Here is a 17,468-nt window from a genome sequence, read left to right on the forward strand (position 1 = left end):
CCACCTTAATCAGGTCAGAGGGAAAACAAGCTGCATTCTGCAGGATGTAGCGCAGACACTGTTCCAGGAAGCTTTGGCATTCTTCTGGATTCCCATAGAACCTAGGCGGGTCAGATGGGTAGTGCTCCTCCTCATAGGCTTGAAGTTGCTTGAAGAGAGCATTAGAGACTATAATTGGGTCAGAGGTCTCTTCAATCTGAACCACCCTTGGTGGAACAAATTTTTCAGGTTGCTCATACGGGCAGGGAAAAAGTTAATCATGCTCTGCGAGCGGTAGCACATGGGATACAGCGGAGGCCATGGCCTGTGCAAACAGTCATGCTCGCACCCAGACTGGTTGGCGCGGGCGTGCGGGGGAGTGACCCCACTGGACCACATCATGACCTGGAGCAGTGGGTAAGATAGTGTGAGAGATGCGAGGCCATGCAGTGATGCCAGTAGAGTTGTTACAGCCTCCAGGAAAGACTTTTGTACCATCCAGTCTGCATCCGGAAGTTCTCTCTTGGACTCACTCATCCACAGTGGGGGGACATTTTGGGTCCAAAAGGTAGTGTTGAGCGATACCATCCGATACTGGAAAGTATCGGTATCGGATAGTATCGTCCGATACCCAAAAAGTATCGGATATCGCCGATACCGATACCCGATACCCATCCAAGTCAATGGGACAACGAGTATCGGAAGGTATCCTGATGGTTCCCAGGGTCTGAAGGAGCGGAAACTCTCCTTCAGGCCCTGGGATCCATATCAATGTGTAAAATAAAGAATTAAAATAAAAAATAGAGATATACTCACCTCTCCGGCGGCCCCTGGACTTTACCGCTGTAACCGGGAGCCGTTGTTCCTAAGAATGCGCGCTTGAAAAACCTTAGATGACGTCGCGGCTTCTGATTGGTCGCGTAGCGGTCGTGTGACCGCTACGTGACCAATCACAAAGCCGTGACATCATCTAAGGTCTTTCAAGCGCTTGAAATACCTTAGATAATGTTGCGGCTTCTGATTGGCCGCGATACTTGCGGTATCGGAATCCTCAACACTACCAAAAGGACATCTGAGCTACAGGCGAGGAAGTACTGGTGGCTGCATATGGCCCATGACGTTGGAGACTATATTCGGGCATGTGTCTCCTGTGCCAAGAATAAGCCTCTTCTACAACAGCCAGCTGGGTTACTTTACCCCCTGCCGGTGGCGGACAGGCCCTGGGAGATGGTCGGGATGGACTTTGTGGTGGGCTTACCCAAGTCCCGTAGCTGCACCATTATTTGGGTAATCACCAACCATTTTTTCAAAATGGTGCACTTGGTGCCTCTTCCATGGCTACCTTCTGCACGGGCCCTGGCAGCGTTGTTTATTAAACACATTTTCCGCCGACATGGTATGCCAGACAAAATTGTCAGTGACCAGGGTCCCCAGTTTGCGTCTTGGTTCTGGAGAGAGTTTTGTCGTCTATTCAGCATCGAGCGGAATCGCTCTTCAGCATACCATCCCGAGACGAATGGGTTGGTAGAGAGGGCCAATCAGACCCTGGTCTCAAATCTGTGAAATTTTGTTTCTACCAGGCAGGATGACTGGGCATCTTTGCTACCGTGGGTGGAGTTTGCGCTGAACAACACTGTAGCTGACTCCCCCGGGCAGACCCCATTCCTCCCTAACTACGGCCAGCATCCACGGGTTCCTGTGCCCATGCCCGTATCTTCCACCGACTCCAGAGTGGCGGACTGGTCTGTGGAGGCACGTGACATTTGGGGCCGCACTCAGGATGCCATCCAGGCCTCCAAGGAGAGAATGAGGGTCTCCGCCATTGCACATCAGCACCCTGCTTCCACTTTTGCTCCTGGAGACTTATTGTGGCTCTCTGCCCGTAATATCAGGCTGCAAGTTGAGTCCACTAAGTTTGCACCTTGCTACTTGGGTCTCTTCAGGTCCTGGAACAGGTTAACCTTGTGGTCTACTGTCTGGCCCTTCCTCCACACCTAGGTATCACCGACACCAGGTTCATCAATGGATGATTATGAGGTGAAAGCTATCTTGGGGTGTAAGGTGGTACATGGCAAAAAATTCTATTTGGTGGATTGGAAGGGTTATGGCCCAGAGGAGAGGTCCTGAGAGCCTGCTGAGCACAGCCGTCGAGCGCAGTGAGGTCCAAGGAGGGGGGTCCTAGGAGGGGGGTAATGTTAGGAGTCGAGTTCCCGCTGCTGCACAGGGGGAATCTCGAACCTCTTCTGCTGTGGTCTCTCATTCTCCTCCAGCCCCAGTGGAGTCTTCTCAGCAGAGATATCAGTCCCTGCGCCTGGCTCGGACAGATACTAAGCATTTGGTTACTGCTGGACTTCCAGGTTCAGCCATTATAACCAGTACTGTTCAGCGGTGAGCAGGCGCTCCTGGGACTAAGTCCTGCTTTTCTCCTTTTGAGCACGCCCAAGGGAAGACCTCTCATTGGAGGTCGGGGGTCACATGCTCAGGTCCTGCAGCAGCTCCTATTGGTCCACTAGGAAGGTCCTGGAGAGCTACAGCTATTAAAGGTTCGCATGTCCGCACAGCCATGCGCCAGTATAAACCTGTTATCGTGTGTGTGGTTGTATGCCTTTTCTGGTGATTGCTCCTTAATCATTCCCATTCCTAGTGATGCTGAATGCTCACGAATGTCGTAGTTAACTAGCGCCTGACAGGGCTAATCTATAAACAAGAGCACGATCTGTACTGTGTCTAACCAGCAGTGACCGCCAGTGCGGCTATCTTCTCTTACTCCTGACAATCGGTCAGTGTGGGTGGGAATTCCCACTCGATCTCTGCAGCTGTCTCAGAGCGTGCTCAGGTGCAGGCTCAAAAGGGTCAGAGCGGGATCAAGCACCAGCATTGTGGGGGTGAATTGCAGGGATCCTACTAGTATTCATTTGCTGCTCCCTGTGGCAGCTAACAGGGCACAACGTTTCCTTGATTCCCTGCGACTCTGTGAAGCAACAGAGTTCGCTCCTGTACAGACTGGGTGATGGAACCCGTGTCTACTCTGGTGTAGTGCCGCCATATAGTGTCGCCATTACCTAGCAGCAGGTTCCACTCCTGCATGGTGAACCTTGGGCTGCGAACGCACCTTTAGTATCGTTATATTTACTCGGTGTGTTCCACCAGCCCTAACAGAGTGGACTGCTGCTAGAGTCATTGCTTCAAGAGCCACCACACACAGAAGTATCCAGGACATGGGCTTCAAGTGTCACATTCCTTGTGTCAAGCCACTCATGACCAATAGACAACACCAGAAGTGCCTTACCTGGGCCAAGGTGTTGTTTTCAGATGAAAGTAAATTTTGCACTTCATTTGAAATTAAGGTCCCAGAGTCTGGAGGAAGAGTGGAGAGGCCACAATCCAAGCTTCTGGAGGTCTAGTGTGAAGTTTCCACAATCAATGATGGTTTGGGGAGCCATGTCATCTGCTGGTGTAGGTCCACTGTGTTTTATCAAGACCAAAGTCAGCGTGAAATGGAAATTTAGAGTGATAAAAGTAGCGGGATTCTATTTGGCTACTACACCTGTCACTCAGAAGAAGTGGGGAATGGGGATGGATTGTGAAGCTCACAATGCAAAGAGCAGAGATTTTAGCCATATGGGCCACCAGTCTACCACTTGCATGAGTAGTATATAATTTAGACGTCTAGCACTGTCAAAAGTATCACATGATCAAAACCTCTGTGAAACCAATTTTTCAAATACAACATTAAGTTTTAAACAGTTACAACATTCCATTTAATGTTTTTGTTATGACTTTGTCTTCTTGCTTATGTCAGTCAAATTACATAACTTCCCTTTTTAATGACAACGGAGTTTGGTCACTGAACAATTACTGATTATTGGTCATAGGGAGAAATAAAGAACTAGGACGTAATGAAGATTACTTTACAAATATGGAAGGTGTACAGAAAGTGGTCCATAGTCTGGGTGGGTTGGGCTTGAATGAGAAATGAAAGAATGGAATGTATAAAACCTGAAAAATCTAAAAGGCTTATTAGGCTGGTGAAATAAACCTTTTGCAGTTTAATTAGGTGTTACTAATTAGTATAAATTACATTAAAAGATCAGGAATAATAGTTAGTAAATAGAGTAAAACAGTTTTAAAAAAAGTAATTGCAACTATGGTAATACTACCTATTTGGAAAACTTTAAACTTCTGAGCATTGGCATTATTGTAGGTGTAATATTGCTGTTTTATAAACGTTTTTGATACACTTCAGTTTCTGCAATTCCTTTTTTACAGAGCAACAGTATGTTTGACCCAATGCAAAGTACATTATCTAAAAACGTAAGTTACCTTTTTACAATTGAGTGTTTTAATTAAAAGTAATATTTCCGCTTCATGTGCTTTTTATTATTGCTTATCCTGGCAATAATTATCAATAATCTACTTAGTATTTTGACTACTAATTATTTGTATACCCTTTACCACAGTCAGATTAAAATTAAAATGTAAAAAGTTAATAATTTAGGAACAATACTACATCCACACATAAGGAGTAAATGCTACTTTTTATAATCTATAGATTAAGGATGATGATGACAACATAAGACAATAGATGACAACATAAGACAATAGATTTTTGTTTAATTTACAAATATATGTTATTATCACTTCAGATAATAATCTGAAAACAATAGTCACTAACCCTACAAGAGCCAATGAAACATGAGTCTGATAATTAGGCAATTGGTTTCACGTGTAATACCAAACAAAACCACAAGGTGTGCTATTAAGACATGAGTTTGCGTTACAATTTGGCTCCAGACATCTGAATTTGGACAACCTGATGCCATCAAGATGCTAGGAGGCAGAAGATTGCTTAACATAATTCTAGGAAATAGTAAGTTGTAACTTTTCCTTCATGGACGCCCCATTTGCAAAAGCAGTAAATGTTCTACATATATTTATTTGATCATTTTATTTATATTTTAGAGCACCAGATACACAGATCTAATACAACGACAAACAACATCTTATTACACACTAGAGGTAAGATCATCAATATAGTTATATTCTTACTTAGTAATTAGTTGTGAGGCCAAATATGAAACCACTGTTAGTATTGCCCAACCAAACCAATGTAAATATTATGCATAACCTGTGGGCCAAAGAAAGTATCAAGACCATACGATTCCACAGCCCCCATAAAAACATAAGTGAATTAAAGCCTTGTGTATGTAAAAATTGCCATAATCCAATCCAAAATTGAAATATTAATTTTTCATCTTACTTTGTTTTAGGACCCTTTTAATAAGGCCAACCCAAAATTGGAAATATTCTTAATTTTTTAATCTTACTTTGTTTTAGGACCTTAGCAATTAGGCCAATCCAAAATTGGAAATATTATTAACTTTTCACCTTACTTTGTTTTCAGGTCCTAGTAATAAGAGCTACACAAAATTGGAAATATACATTTTCAATCTTAATGTTTATCCTTTTGTTTGTTTAAGTATATAAGGTCCTTGATCCCCATTTTCCATGGCACTAAAAGGGATGACTGAGATTAGATTTCTCATCTAAATTCCCAAAACCGTACCACGCCGTTGACAGGTTTTGTCTAATATTACAACTCAGCTTCTTTCCCATGAATACAAGACGCAATACCATATACAAACATGTAAAACCATGGAACTACAGGTCCTTCTCAAAAAATTAGCATATAGTGTTAAATTTCATTATTTACCATAATGTAATGATTACAATTAAACTTTCATATATTATAGATTCATTATCCACCAACTGAAATTTGTCAGGTCTTTTATTGTTTTAATACTTATGATTTTGGCATACAACTCCTGATAACCCAAAAAACCTGTCTCAATAAATTAGCATATTTCACCCATCCAATCAAATAAAAGTGTTTTTTAATAACAAACAAAAAAACCATCAAATAATAATGTTCAGTTATGCACTCAATACTTGGTCGGGAATCCTTTGGCAGAAATGACTGCTTCAATGCGGCGTGGCATGGAGGCAATCAGCCTGTGACACTGCTGAGATGTTATGGAGGCCCAGGATGCTTCAATAGCGGCCTTAAGCTCATCCAGAGTGTTGGGTCTTGCGTCTCTCAACTTTCTCTTCACAATATCCCACAGATTCTCTATGGGGTTCAGGTCAGGAGAGTTGGCAGGCCAATTGAGCACAGTAATACCATGGTCAGTAAACCATTTACCAGTGGTTTTGGCACTGTGAGCAGGTGCCAGGAAGCATGAAGTGCTCCAAAATCTCCTGATAGCTAGCTGCATTGACCCTGCCCTTGATGAAACACAGTGGACCAACACCAGCAGCTGACATGGCACCCCACACCACTGACTGTGGGTACTTGACACTGGACTTCAGGCATTTTGGCATTTCCTTCTCCCCAGTCTTCCTCCAGACTCTGGCACCTTGATTTCCGAATGACATGCAAAATTTGCTTTCATCAGAAAAAAGTACTTGGGACCACTTAGCAACAGTCCAGTGCTGCTTCTCTGTAGCCCAGGTCAGGCGCTTCTGCCGCTGTGTATGGTTCAAAAGTGGCTTTACCTGGGGAATGCGGCACCTGTAGCCCATTTCCTGCACACGCCTGTGCACGGTGGCTCTGGATGTTTCCACACCAGACTCAGTCCACTGCTTCCTCAGGTTCCCCAAGGTCTGGAATCGGTCCTTCTCCACAATCTTCCTCAGGGTCCGGTCACCTCTTCTCGTTGTACAGCGTTTTCTGCCACATTGTTTCCTTCCAACAGACTTACCATTGAGGTGCCTTGATACAGCACTCTGGGAACAGCCTATTTGTTGAGAAATTTCTTTCTGGGTCTTACCCTCTTGCTTGAGGGTGTCAATGATGGCCTTCTTGACATCTGTCAGGTCGCTAGTCTTACCCATGATGGGGGTTTTGAGTAATGAACCAGGCAGGGAGTTTTTAAAAGCCTCAGGTATCTTTTGCATGTGTTTAGAGTTAATTAGTTGATTCAGAAGATTAGGGTAATAGGTCGTTTAGAGAACCTTTTCTTGATATGCTAATTTATTGAGACAGGTTTTTTGGGTTATCAGGAGTTGTAGGCCAAAATCATCAGTATTAAAACAATAAAAGACCTGACAAATTTCAGTTGGTGGATAATGAATCTATAATATATGAAAGTTTAATTGTAATCATTACATTATGGTAAATAATGAAATTTAACACTATATGCTAATTTTTTGAGAAGGACCTGTATATTCTGGAAAAAGTAGACCCATTTTGTAATCTTCGAAAATTGTTTTATGCAATATTTTTTCCTAACAATAGAATGTGAAAAGCAGTCATGAGATCTAATGGTCTACTGGCCAATCTTTGAGCCGACTCTTAAACTTTGAAGCACTAAACAACTATTTAATACTTCATTTAATTGAGCACTAACATCATCTAGTTGATTTTTGTAAACACTTCTACCTTTGAAAATGAAAATTTAGGGGGCACCAATCTCAATTAGGTCTTATCCAAGGGAGGAAAATAATGTTAGGTGAAAGAAGAAATGGTCACCTATAGGGGTTGTATTAACCCATAACAAAGGATTCGATCAGCTGCTGCAGCAATCACAGAATGGGATTACTGATGTAATTATCTAGTATGGGAGAATGAGGGTGGTGTTCCGCGCTGCCGATGTACATGCCAAGAAACAACAAAGTAACAATATGGGTACATGTGGATTACCCTCTTTTTCTCTACATGCTTCAAAGTTGGACTAACTTCTTCCGCAGTCAATACTGTGGTTCTCTTCAGGAAGATGTTGGTCCAACTTTTAAACATGTTTCTTGGCACCCACATCGGCAGTGCGGAATAACACCTTCATTCTCCCACCACTAGTTTACCCTTGAAAATGATCATATTTATAAACTTGTAACTCTTTTTCTTTTACAGCCAACAGCTCATTGCCCCTTACCTAAAAAAGGACAAAATGGGATCCAATCCTGTGAAAATGAACATGTATATGAAGACATGTCTATAAAGCGAACTAAGTAAAGGGAGAGATAAAGAGAAGGAGTGGAACAGAAATGTGATGTGAATTAAAGGAAAAAACATTAAGTGAAAATATAATGGGAAATGTGAAAAAAAATTTCAAATTGTATTCTAAAACAATTCACGCTTTTTAAATAATATTCATATAAAAACTGGAACATCTTGTTATTATGTTTTGATTTAAACAATAAATATTTTTCCTAAAGGATCTCTCAAATTATATTGGAATGTAGTAACATCTGATAGAAAAATAAAAATCACAGATGTTAAATTTAACCTGCGAGGTCTTTTTGACTCATGCAGTGAGATAAATTTGAAGGATCTTCAGACAATTTTATCTAACTCTATACTACCCCTCATCTGGTTAACTTTACACCATTTTTTACCCAAATTTTTGCACAATTTGATGCATCTTAAACCATACTCTTCACTCTCCCCTTACCAAGCCATGGATTTCCAAAGAATGTAAAAAAACCAAACCAATAATAAATGTGGTGCCAACTATATACAGTTGTGGCCAAAAGTATTGACACCCCGGTAATTCTGTCAGATAATACTCAGTTTCTTCCTGAAAATGATTGCAATCACAAATTCTTTGGTATTATTATCTTCATTTAATTTGTCTTAAATGAAAAAACACAAAAAGAATTGTCCTAAAGCCAAATTGGATATAATTCCACACAAAACATAAAAAAGGGGGTGGACAAAAATATTGGCACTGCTCGAAAAATCATGTGATGCTTGTGATGGCCACAACTGTACGACAGAATACACATGTAGTTGTCCTGACGAAGGAGTAAATTTGAATTTGGATCTCATTGACAAAAAACCATCATCCATCTTATCCTGTCTTTGGATACTTTTTTGAATCAGCAGCGCATTTGAAGTCCACATCTTCTGTTTTATGGTATAATTCACACACATCCGCGTATGATGCAGCAGCTGACAATTGTTCAATTTTAGTGGTTGAGTCACACGCAACTCTATCAGGAGAGCACCTAACCATTGTTCACACTGTATATTGCTTGCATAAGACCCTATTGCACTTTGCATTTCTTTTTTTCAAGAAATTAATGGAGACAGAAGCAGAGCGCTAGAAGTCACTGACATTGTGTTGGGCAATGAGCAGCTGCTGTCAGTGCCATAATTATTATTAATTGTCTGTGATTGTGATAACATCTCTCTGCTCTGTGTTGCCTCATTTAGAAATGTCTGGTAAAAAAAAGTGTCAATGGATGGAGTAATGTTAAAGAAAATATCTGCACCACATTACCTGTTAATATAAATGTGGGGGTATAGAAATCTTAAAGTGAACTTATCAGCCGGATTTTGCTAAGTAAACTACAAAAACTGTCAGGTTGGCATTGTTATACTGATTAAAATGATACCTGGGGTGAAGAAGTCAGTCTTGTGGTTCTTGTGTAATCAGTGTTAGAAGTTTTCAGTTAATAATACGCCTGTGCTCCGGGGCGGGACTGTAGGCAGAGTCTTATTTTCCTACTCTAAGCCAGAGAAATCAAGGAAAGGCCTGCCCATAGTCCACCCCAAAGCACAAACATGTTCCTCATCATAGATACAGAGAGAGACAGATTAAGCTTTGGGGGAAATAGTAGAGCAGTTGCGTATGATTGTACGATGGCATGAGTGAGTAACAGGCTACTAGACAGAGCTGATTTTCCATAGAGGAGGAAGAAATGGTTTATTACCACCTCTGCCTTCTCAAATGTCACAAACACAGCTCTAATCAAGCGCTATAGATACAGTAACAGAAAACAAGATGCTGGAGCTTCCTTTACTGACTCAGTGCAACAAGCAGGAGCTGCTGAGGCCTCGGAGGCCCAATCCGTTCTGTTATGCTGTCAGGAATAGTGTTGAGCATTCCGATACCGCAAGTATCGGGTATCGGCCGATATTTGCTGTATTGGAATTCCGATACCGAGATCCGATACTTTTGTGGTATCGGGTATCGGTATCGAAACAACATTAATGTGTAAAATAAAGAATTAAAATAAAAAATATTGCTATACTCACCTCTCCGACGCAGCCTGGACCTCACCGAGGGAACCGGCAGCGTTCTTTGCTTAAAATTTGCGCGTTTACTTCCTTCCGTGACGTCACGGCTTGTGATTGGTCGCGTGTCGCCTATGTGGCCGCGACGCGACCAATCACAGCAAGCCGTGACGTAATTTTCAGATCCTTCTAGGCATTCAGTATTTTAAAATTACGTTCCGGCTTTGTGATTGGTTGCGTCGCGGTCACATGGGCGACGCGACCAATCACAAGCCGGGACGTCACGGGAGGCAGGACACGCGCGCATTTTAAAATGCGCGCGTGTCCTGCCTCCCGTGACGTCCCGGCTTGTGATTGGTCGCGTCGCCCATGTGGCCGCGACGCAACCAATCACAGCAAGCCGTGATGTAATTTCAGGTCCTTCAGGATTTTAAAATTACGTTCCGGCTTGTGATTGGTCGCGTCGCGGTCACATGGGCGACGCGACCAATCACAAGCCGTGACGTCACGGGAGGCAGGACATGCGCGCATTTTAAAATGCGCGCGTGTCCTGCCTCCCGTGACGTCCCGGCTTGTGATTGGTCGCGTCGCCCATGTGGCCGCGACGCAACCAATCACAGCAAGCCGTGACGTAATTTCAGGTCCTTCAGGATTTTAAAATTACGTTCCGGCTTGTGATTGGTCGCGTCGCGGTCACATGGGCGACGCGACCAATCACAAGCCGTGACGTCACGGGAGGCAGGACACGCGCGCATTTTAAAAAGTGCGCGTGTCCTGCCTCCCGTGACGTCCCGGCTTGTGATTGGTCGCGTCGCCCATGTGGCCGCGACGCAACCAATCACAGCAAGCCGTGACGTAATTTCAGGTCCTTCAGGATTTTAAAATTACGTTCCGGCTTGTGATTGGTCGCGTCGCGGTCACATGGGCGACGCGACCAATCACAAGCCGTGACGTCACGGGAGGCAGGACACGCGCGCATTTTAAAATGCGCACGTGTCCTGCCTCCCGTGACGTCCCGGCTTGTGATTGGTCGCGTCGCCCATGTGACCGCGACGCGACCAATCACAAAGCCGGAACGTAATTTTAAAATACTGAATGCCTAGAAGGACCTGAAAATTACGTCACGGCTTGCTGTGATTGGTCGCGTCGCGGCCACATGGGCGGCACGCGACCAATCACAAGCCGTGACGTCACGGAAGGAAGGAAAAGCACGCATTTTAAGCAAAGAACGCTGTCGGTTCCCTCGGTTGAGGTCCAGGCTGCGTCGGAGAGGTGAGTATAGCAATATTTTTTATTTTAATTCTTTATTTTACACATTAATATGGTTCCCAGGGCCTGAAGGAGAGTTTCCTCTCCTTCAGACCCTGGGAACCATCAGGGATACCGTCCGATACTTGAGTCCCATTGACTTGTATTGGTATCGGGTATCGGTATCGGCTTAGATCCGATACTTTGCCGGTATCGGCCGATACTTTCCGATACCGATACTTTCAAGTATCGGACGGTATCGCTCAACACTGGTCAGGAAGCTATTGTTAGAATCTGTTTAGTTTGTGACTATCCGCCATTTTCTTGTGGTGTTCTGGCTGCGGGTCTTTTCCCTCTGGTGCTGGGTTTGTCTTGGGTCAGGTGTTTGTATCACTCTTTATTAACCAGCACCTGCCTCCCAGTCCTTGCTGGACAACAGTGTTAATAAGCTTGAGTTCTGGCTTGGTGCTTTGCTTTGTCTTCTGTGTGTGTAATTTGTGCAGTTCTGAGAGCTCTGGTTCTGCTATCTTTTGTTTCTGTTTTCGGTTGGTTTCTGCAGCCTTCTCTGTGTTTTCTGTTAGGAGGTGACCTGCTTTTGTACCCAGTCCTTAGATCTTTTAGGGACCCCCTTCTCCCTATCTATAGGTCTTCACTTGAGATTAACCTAGGATCGTCAGTGGGTCTATTCGCAAGGAATGGGTCGCCAACTCCATCCCTACGATGTATCAGCCTAGCCATAGTGCAGGGTCAGTTTTCCCCCTTCTTCCCTTGTTCTGTGGTGCAGTTCCGTAACAGCTATATTCCCTCTGTGACTGGTGCTAATAAGGCAGGCCCAGTTACACGGGAAATCAGATAAAAAAGTGTTTAAATTATTTTAAGGTTTTAATGCACCACAAAGATCTTCTTTATACCTGTATCCAGGACACAGTGTATAAAATAAAGGAAAAATAAATAATAAATAAATAAAAAGTATTTAAGAAAAGGACACTGCCTGTCCAAATCAACATTACTATCCCTGCCCAAATTGAAAAGAAAAATCATGTCCAGTATATGAAAATATTTGATAAAGAAAGGGAAACGCATTTTAATGTGTATTTTAGTGGTTCTTCCTAATTATTTAAAAAATGTAATGTTTTCCATTATTATCAATGTCTGACAGTTAAAAAATGTATTAAAAAGAAATTATGATTATAACAGAAAAATGATACCCCATGCATAAAGAAAAAAAGATGAAAACTTTTTTTAAATATTAGAATGATAAAAAATGGACAGCTTTTTAAACGACATGTATGAAAAAACAAAACAGAATGTGTCTGGTTACGGACTGGGGGGTAAATGATGTTGATCTGAATAGGGTTAAGCTGTTAAATCAAGTAGATTTTATAGCCAAAAAACATAATAAAACAATACTTTTATGCTACATGCGAACATGGCCTTAAACAAGCTGTTGGTTGCCACCGATTATCACCCGTTTACCAATAGTTATATGTAATGAGAGTCACTTTGATACTACTGTTGCTTGTGGTTTGTGTTAAAGAGATTGAAAAAAAGATTAGTAGACTTCAGTGTCATAAATTTTTTGGGGTCCAAATTCAAATTTTCTAACAAATTGGGCTATTCGAACTCAAAGCAAAATTTTGGAGATTTACTCATCTCTAATTATGAAGATCGATAAGTCATAACACGTTGCAAAATTTCTTTGTGAGAAAAACACTTTCCAGGTTCCTCTTTTCTTAATAATATGTCATATCGGGTAAAATTTCCTTTTAACTTTAAAATGATGCGTAATGCACTGACAAAATAAATGTATTTCACAAATAAAGAACCAATCAGTGAGTTACACACTCACAAAATTGTTGGTAGCCCTCGTTTAATGACAGAAAAACCCACAATGGTCACAGAAATAACTTGAATCTACCAAAAGTAATAATAAATAAAAGATGTATGAAAATGAACAAATGAAAGTCAGACATTGCTTTTCAGCCATGCTTCCACATAATTCAAACAAAAATAAAACTCATGAAATAGGCCTGGGCAGAAATGATGGTACGCCGGAAAATGTGACAAAAAGGACATGTTAAATCATGGTGTGTCCAATAACCAGTAGGGTTGAGCGAAACGGATCGGTCATTTTCATAAGTCGCCGACTTTTGGCTAAGTCGGCGTCTCATGAAACCCGATACGATCCCTGTGTGGGGTCGGCCATGCGGTACGCGACTTTCGCGCCAAAGTCGTGTTTCAATGATGCTAAAAGCGCCATTTCTCAGCCAATGAAGGTGGACGCAGAGTGTGGGCAGCGTGATGACATAGATCTCAGTCCCCATCATCTTAGAGAAGGGCATTGCAGTGATTGGCTTGCTTTCTGACACGTCACAGGGGCTATAAAGGGGCATTCCCGCCGACCGCCATCTTACTGCTGCTGATCTGAGCGTAGGGAGAGGTGCCGCTTCGTCAGAAGCAGGGATAGTGTCAGGCAGGGAACATAAGGCCACAAACCGCTTGTGCTGTAGCGATTTCCACTGTCCAACACCACCTTTTGTTTGCAGGGACAGTGGAAGCTACATTTTTTTTCCTCAGCGCTGTCGCTCATTGGGCTTCCCTAGAAGGCTCCCTGACCCTGATAGCTGTGTTGCTGTGTGTGTACGCCGCTGTGCAAACCAACTGCTTTTTTCAAAGCACAAATCCTGTTGTTCCTTCCTTTCTGCACAGCTATCTTTTGTGTTTGTCCACACTTTTCTGTGCAGCAGTACTTTTTATAGCTGCCTGCCATACTTTTCTGAGATTACTGCAGGGAGATAAAGATTGGCAAGTCTGCCTCTGTGCCATTGCTGTGTGTGGCATCTGTCTCTCATTGTGTGCCATAGAAAACCAGTGTGTAATACTGGGCAATTTTTTTTGGGGGGTAAATTCTCCCTGAAAAAAATAATTAAATAGTGGGAGATAAAGATTGGCAAGTCTGCCTCTGTGCCATTGCTGTGTGTGGCATCTGTCTCTCATTGTGTGCCACAGAAAACCAGTGTGTAATAATGGGCCATTTTTTTTTTTTGGTAAATTCTCCCTGAAAAAAAAAAAATAATAGTGGGAGATAAAGATTGGCTTTTCTGCTTGAGTGCCGGTCCTGTGTGTGCCATCTGTCTCAAATTATTGTGGCACAGAAAACCTAGTGTGTAACATTGGGCCTGGATTTCCTTTCAGTGTCAGCCACCTATAAAGGTGTATATAAATCCTACAGAAGTTAGAGTTCACCTTATAAGTTGTTTTACAGTAACAAATACCATTACTTTGGTTACGTTTTGCAAACAATGAGGAAGTCTGGTGGAAGAGGTCGTGGCCGTGGGCGGTCATTGTCAGCTGGTAATGATGGTAGTGGTGGTGGAGCATCAGGTGGTCGTGGTAAAAGCAGTACAGCACCTAAGTCTCGAGTTGTTGAGCCAAAAACGTCATCTGGCTACACAAGGCCTCGAACGCTACCTTTTCTGGGAGTAGGAAAACCGCTTTTAAAGCCGGAGCAGGAAGAACAAGTTTTGGCTTTCATTGCTGACACAGCCTCTAGCTCTTTTGCCCCCTCTTCTGAAAGTGCAAAATGTAAAAGCAGCGCGTCGTTAGTGGATGTTCATGGTCAGGGACAAGTCGCTTCCTTGTCTTCTTCACCCAGAACAAGAGAGAAGGATGTGTCAGGAGACACAACAGGTTACTCCATGGAGCTCTTTACACATACCGTTCCTGGGTTAGACAGTGAAACAGTTAACAGGCCATGCCCATTAGAAGTTGAATCGGACATGGAGTGCACTGATGCACAGCCACAGCCAGATTACTATGCTGTTCCTTTGACTCAGACCAGAACATTGCCCTCGCAGTGTACTGAGCCAGAATCAAACCCAGCTGAGACTATGGTGCCCCGTCACGAACGCTATACCACCGGCTTACACGGTGACACAGACGAAGTTGCACACGAGATAGAAGAGGAGGTCATAGATGACCCAGTTGTTGACCCCGATTGGCAGCCATTGGGGGAACAGGGTGCAGGCGGCAGTAGTTCTGAAGTGGAGGAGGAGGAGGAGCCGCAGCAGGCATCAACATCACAACAGGTTCCATCTGCCGGGCCCGTATCTGGCCAAAAACGCGTGGCAAAACCAAAACCAGTTGGAGGACAGCATGGCCATCCGGTTAAAGAAGCTCAGTCTGCAATGCCTGAAAAGGTATCCGATAGTAGAAAGAGTGCAGTCTGGCATTTTTTTTAAACAACATCCAAATGATCAGCGCAAAGTCATCTGTCAAAAATGTTCAACTACCTTAAGCAGAGTTCAGAATCTTAAAAGTCTAAATACAAGTTGCATGCATAGACATTTATCCACCATGCATTTGCAAGCCTGGACTAACTACCAAACGTGCCTAAAGGTTGCAGCACCCTCGGCCAATGAAGCTAGTCAGCAACGCTCCATCCCTTCCCTCACTGTAAGCCCACCATTTCCCGCAACACCTGCAGTATCTGTGCAGCTTTTGTCTCCAGGCCAAAGCAGTCAGGGAATCACCAGGTTCGTAGTAGGAAACACTGCATGTAGGGCACCGGCAAGAATACCATCTCCAAACCTCTCTTAGTCTGCCATGTCCACCGGCACCACTGCTAGTTCCACGATCTCCAGCTCTCCAGTCCAGCTCACCCTACATGAGACTCTTGTTAGGAAAAGGAAGTACTCATCCTCGCATCCACGTACACAGGGTTTGAACGCCCACATTGCTAGACTAATCTCATTAGAGATGATGCCCTACCGGTTAGTTGAAAGCGAAGCTTTCAAAGCGCTGATGGACTACGCTGTACCATGCTACGAGCTACCCAGTCGACACTTAGTTAGTAAGTAAGGCCGAAAAAAGACATTTGTCTATCCAGTTCAGCCTATATTCCATCATAATAAATCCCCAGATCTACGTCCTTCTACAGAACCTAATAATTGTATGATACAATATTGTTCTGCTCCAGGAAGACATCCAGGCCTCTCTTGAACCCCTCGACTGAGTTCGCCATCACCACCTCCTCAGGCGAGCAATTCCAGATTCTCACTGCCCTAACAGTAAAGAATCCTCTTCTATGTTGGTGGAAAAACCTTCTCTCCTCCAGACGCAAAGACTGCCCCCTTGTGCCCGTCACCTTCCTTGGTATAAACAGATCCTTAGCGAGATATTTGTATTGTCCCCTTATATACTTATACATGGTTATTAGATCGCCCCTCAGTCGTCTTTTTTCTAGACTAAATAATCCTAATTTTGCTAATCTATCTGGGTATTGTAGTTCTCCCATCCCCTTTATTAATTTTGTTGCCCTCCTTTGTACTCTCTCTAGTTCCATTATATCCTTCTTGAGCACCGGTGCCCAAAACTGGACACAGTACTCCATGTGCGGTCTAACTAGGGATTTGTACAGAGGCAGTATAATGCTCTCATCATGTGTATCCAGACCTCTTTTAATGCACCCCATGATCCTGTTTGCCTTGGCAGCTTCTGCCTGGCACTGGCTGCTCCAGGTAAGTTTATCATTAACTAGGATCCCCAAGTCCTTCTCCATGTGAGATTTACCCAGTGGTTTCCCGTTCAGTGTGTAATGGTGATATTGATTCCTTCTTCCCATGTGTATAACCTTACATTTATCATTGTTAAACCTCATCTGCCACCTTTCAGCCCAAGTTTCCAACTTATCCAGATCCATCTGTAGCAGAATACTGTCTTCTCTTGTATTAACTGCTTTACATAGTTTTGTATCATCTGCAAATATCAATATTTTACTGTGTAAACCTTCTACCAGATCATTAATGAATATGTTGAAGAGAACAGGTCCCAATACCGACCCTTGCGGTACCCCACTGGTCACAGTGACCCAGTTAGAGACTATACCATTTATAACCACCCTCTGCTTTCTATCACTAAGCCAGTTACTAACCCATTTACACACATTTTCCCCCAGACCAAGCATTCTCATTTTGTGTACCAAACTCTTGTGCGGTACGGTATCAAACGCTTTGGAAAAATCGAGATATACCACGTCCAATGACTCACCGTGGTCCAGCCTATAGCTTACCTCTTCATAAAAACTTATTTTCTAGAAAAGCCATCCCAGCCCTCCAACAGCATGTTAAAGACCTCATCGTCAATGCACTCAGGCATTCTGTGACTACAAAGGTGCACCTGACAACAGATGCATGGACCAGTAGGCATGGCCAGGGACGTTACG

General features: G+C 43.3%; 1 protein-coding gene across 2 annotated transcripts in view; it reads left to right on the forward strand.

Annotated features, from left to right (window-relative positions):
• The window catches only part of LOC143768705 (Schwann cell myelin protein-like), a 43,038-nt gene extending 34,843 nt beyond the window's left edge, over positions 1-8,195 (forward strand). For both annotated transcript variants that reach the window (XM_077257358.1, XM_077257359.1), the window contains 3 exons: positions 4,249-4,293; positions 4,942-4,998; positions 7,889-8,195. In XM_077257358.1, the coding sequence (XP_077113473.1) occupies positions 4,249-4,293; positions 4,942-4,998; positions 7,889-7,990 (204 nt within the window). In that variant the 3' untranslated portion in view covers positions 7,991-8,195. The remainder of the gene's footprint in view (positions 1-4,248; positions 4,294-4,941; positions 4,999-7,888) is intronic.
• The last annotated feature ends 9,273 nt before the right edge of the window (positions 8,196-17,468 follow it).

The sequence above is a fragment of the Ranitomeya variabilis genome, chromosome 4 (assembly GCF_051348905.1).
Source record: "Ranitomeya variabilis isolate aRanVar5 chromosome 4, aRanVar5.hap1, whole genome shotgun sequence".
In the NCBI taxonomy this organism is placed as follows: domain Eukaryota; kingdom Metazoa; phylum Chordata; class Amphibia; order Anura; family Dendrobatidae; genus Ranitomeya; species Ranitomeya variabilis.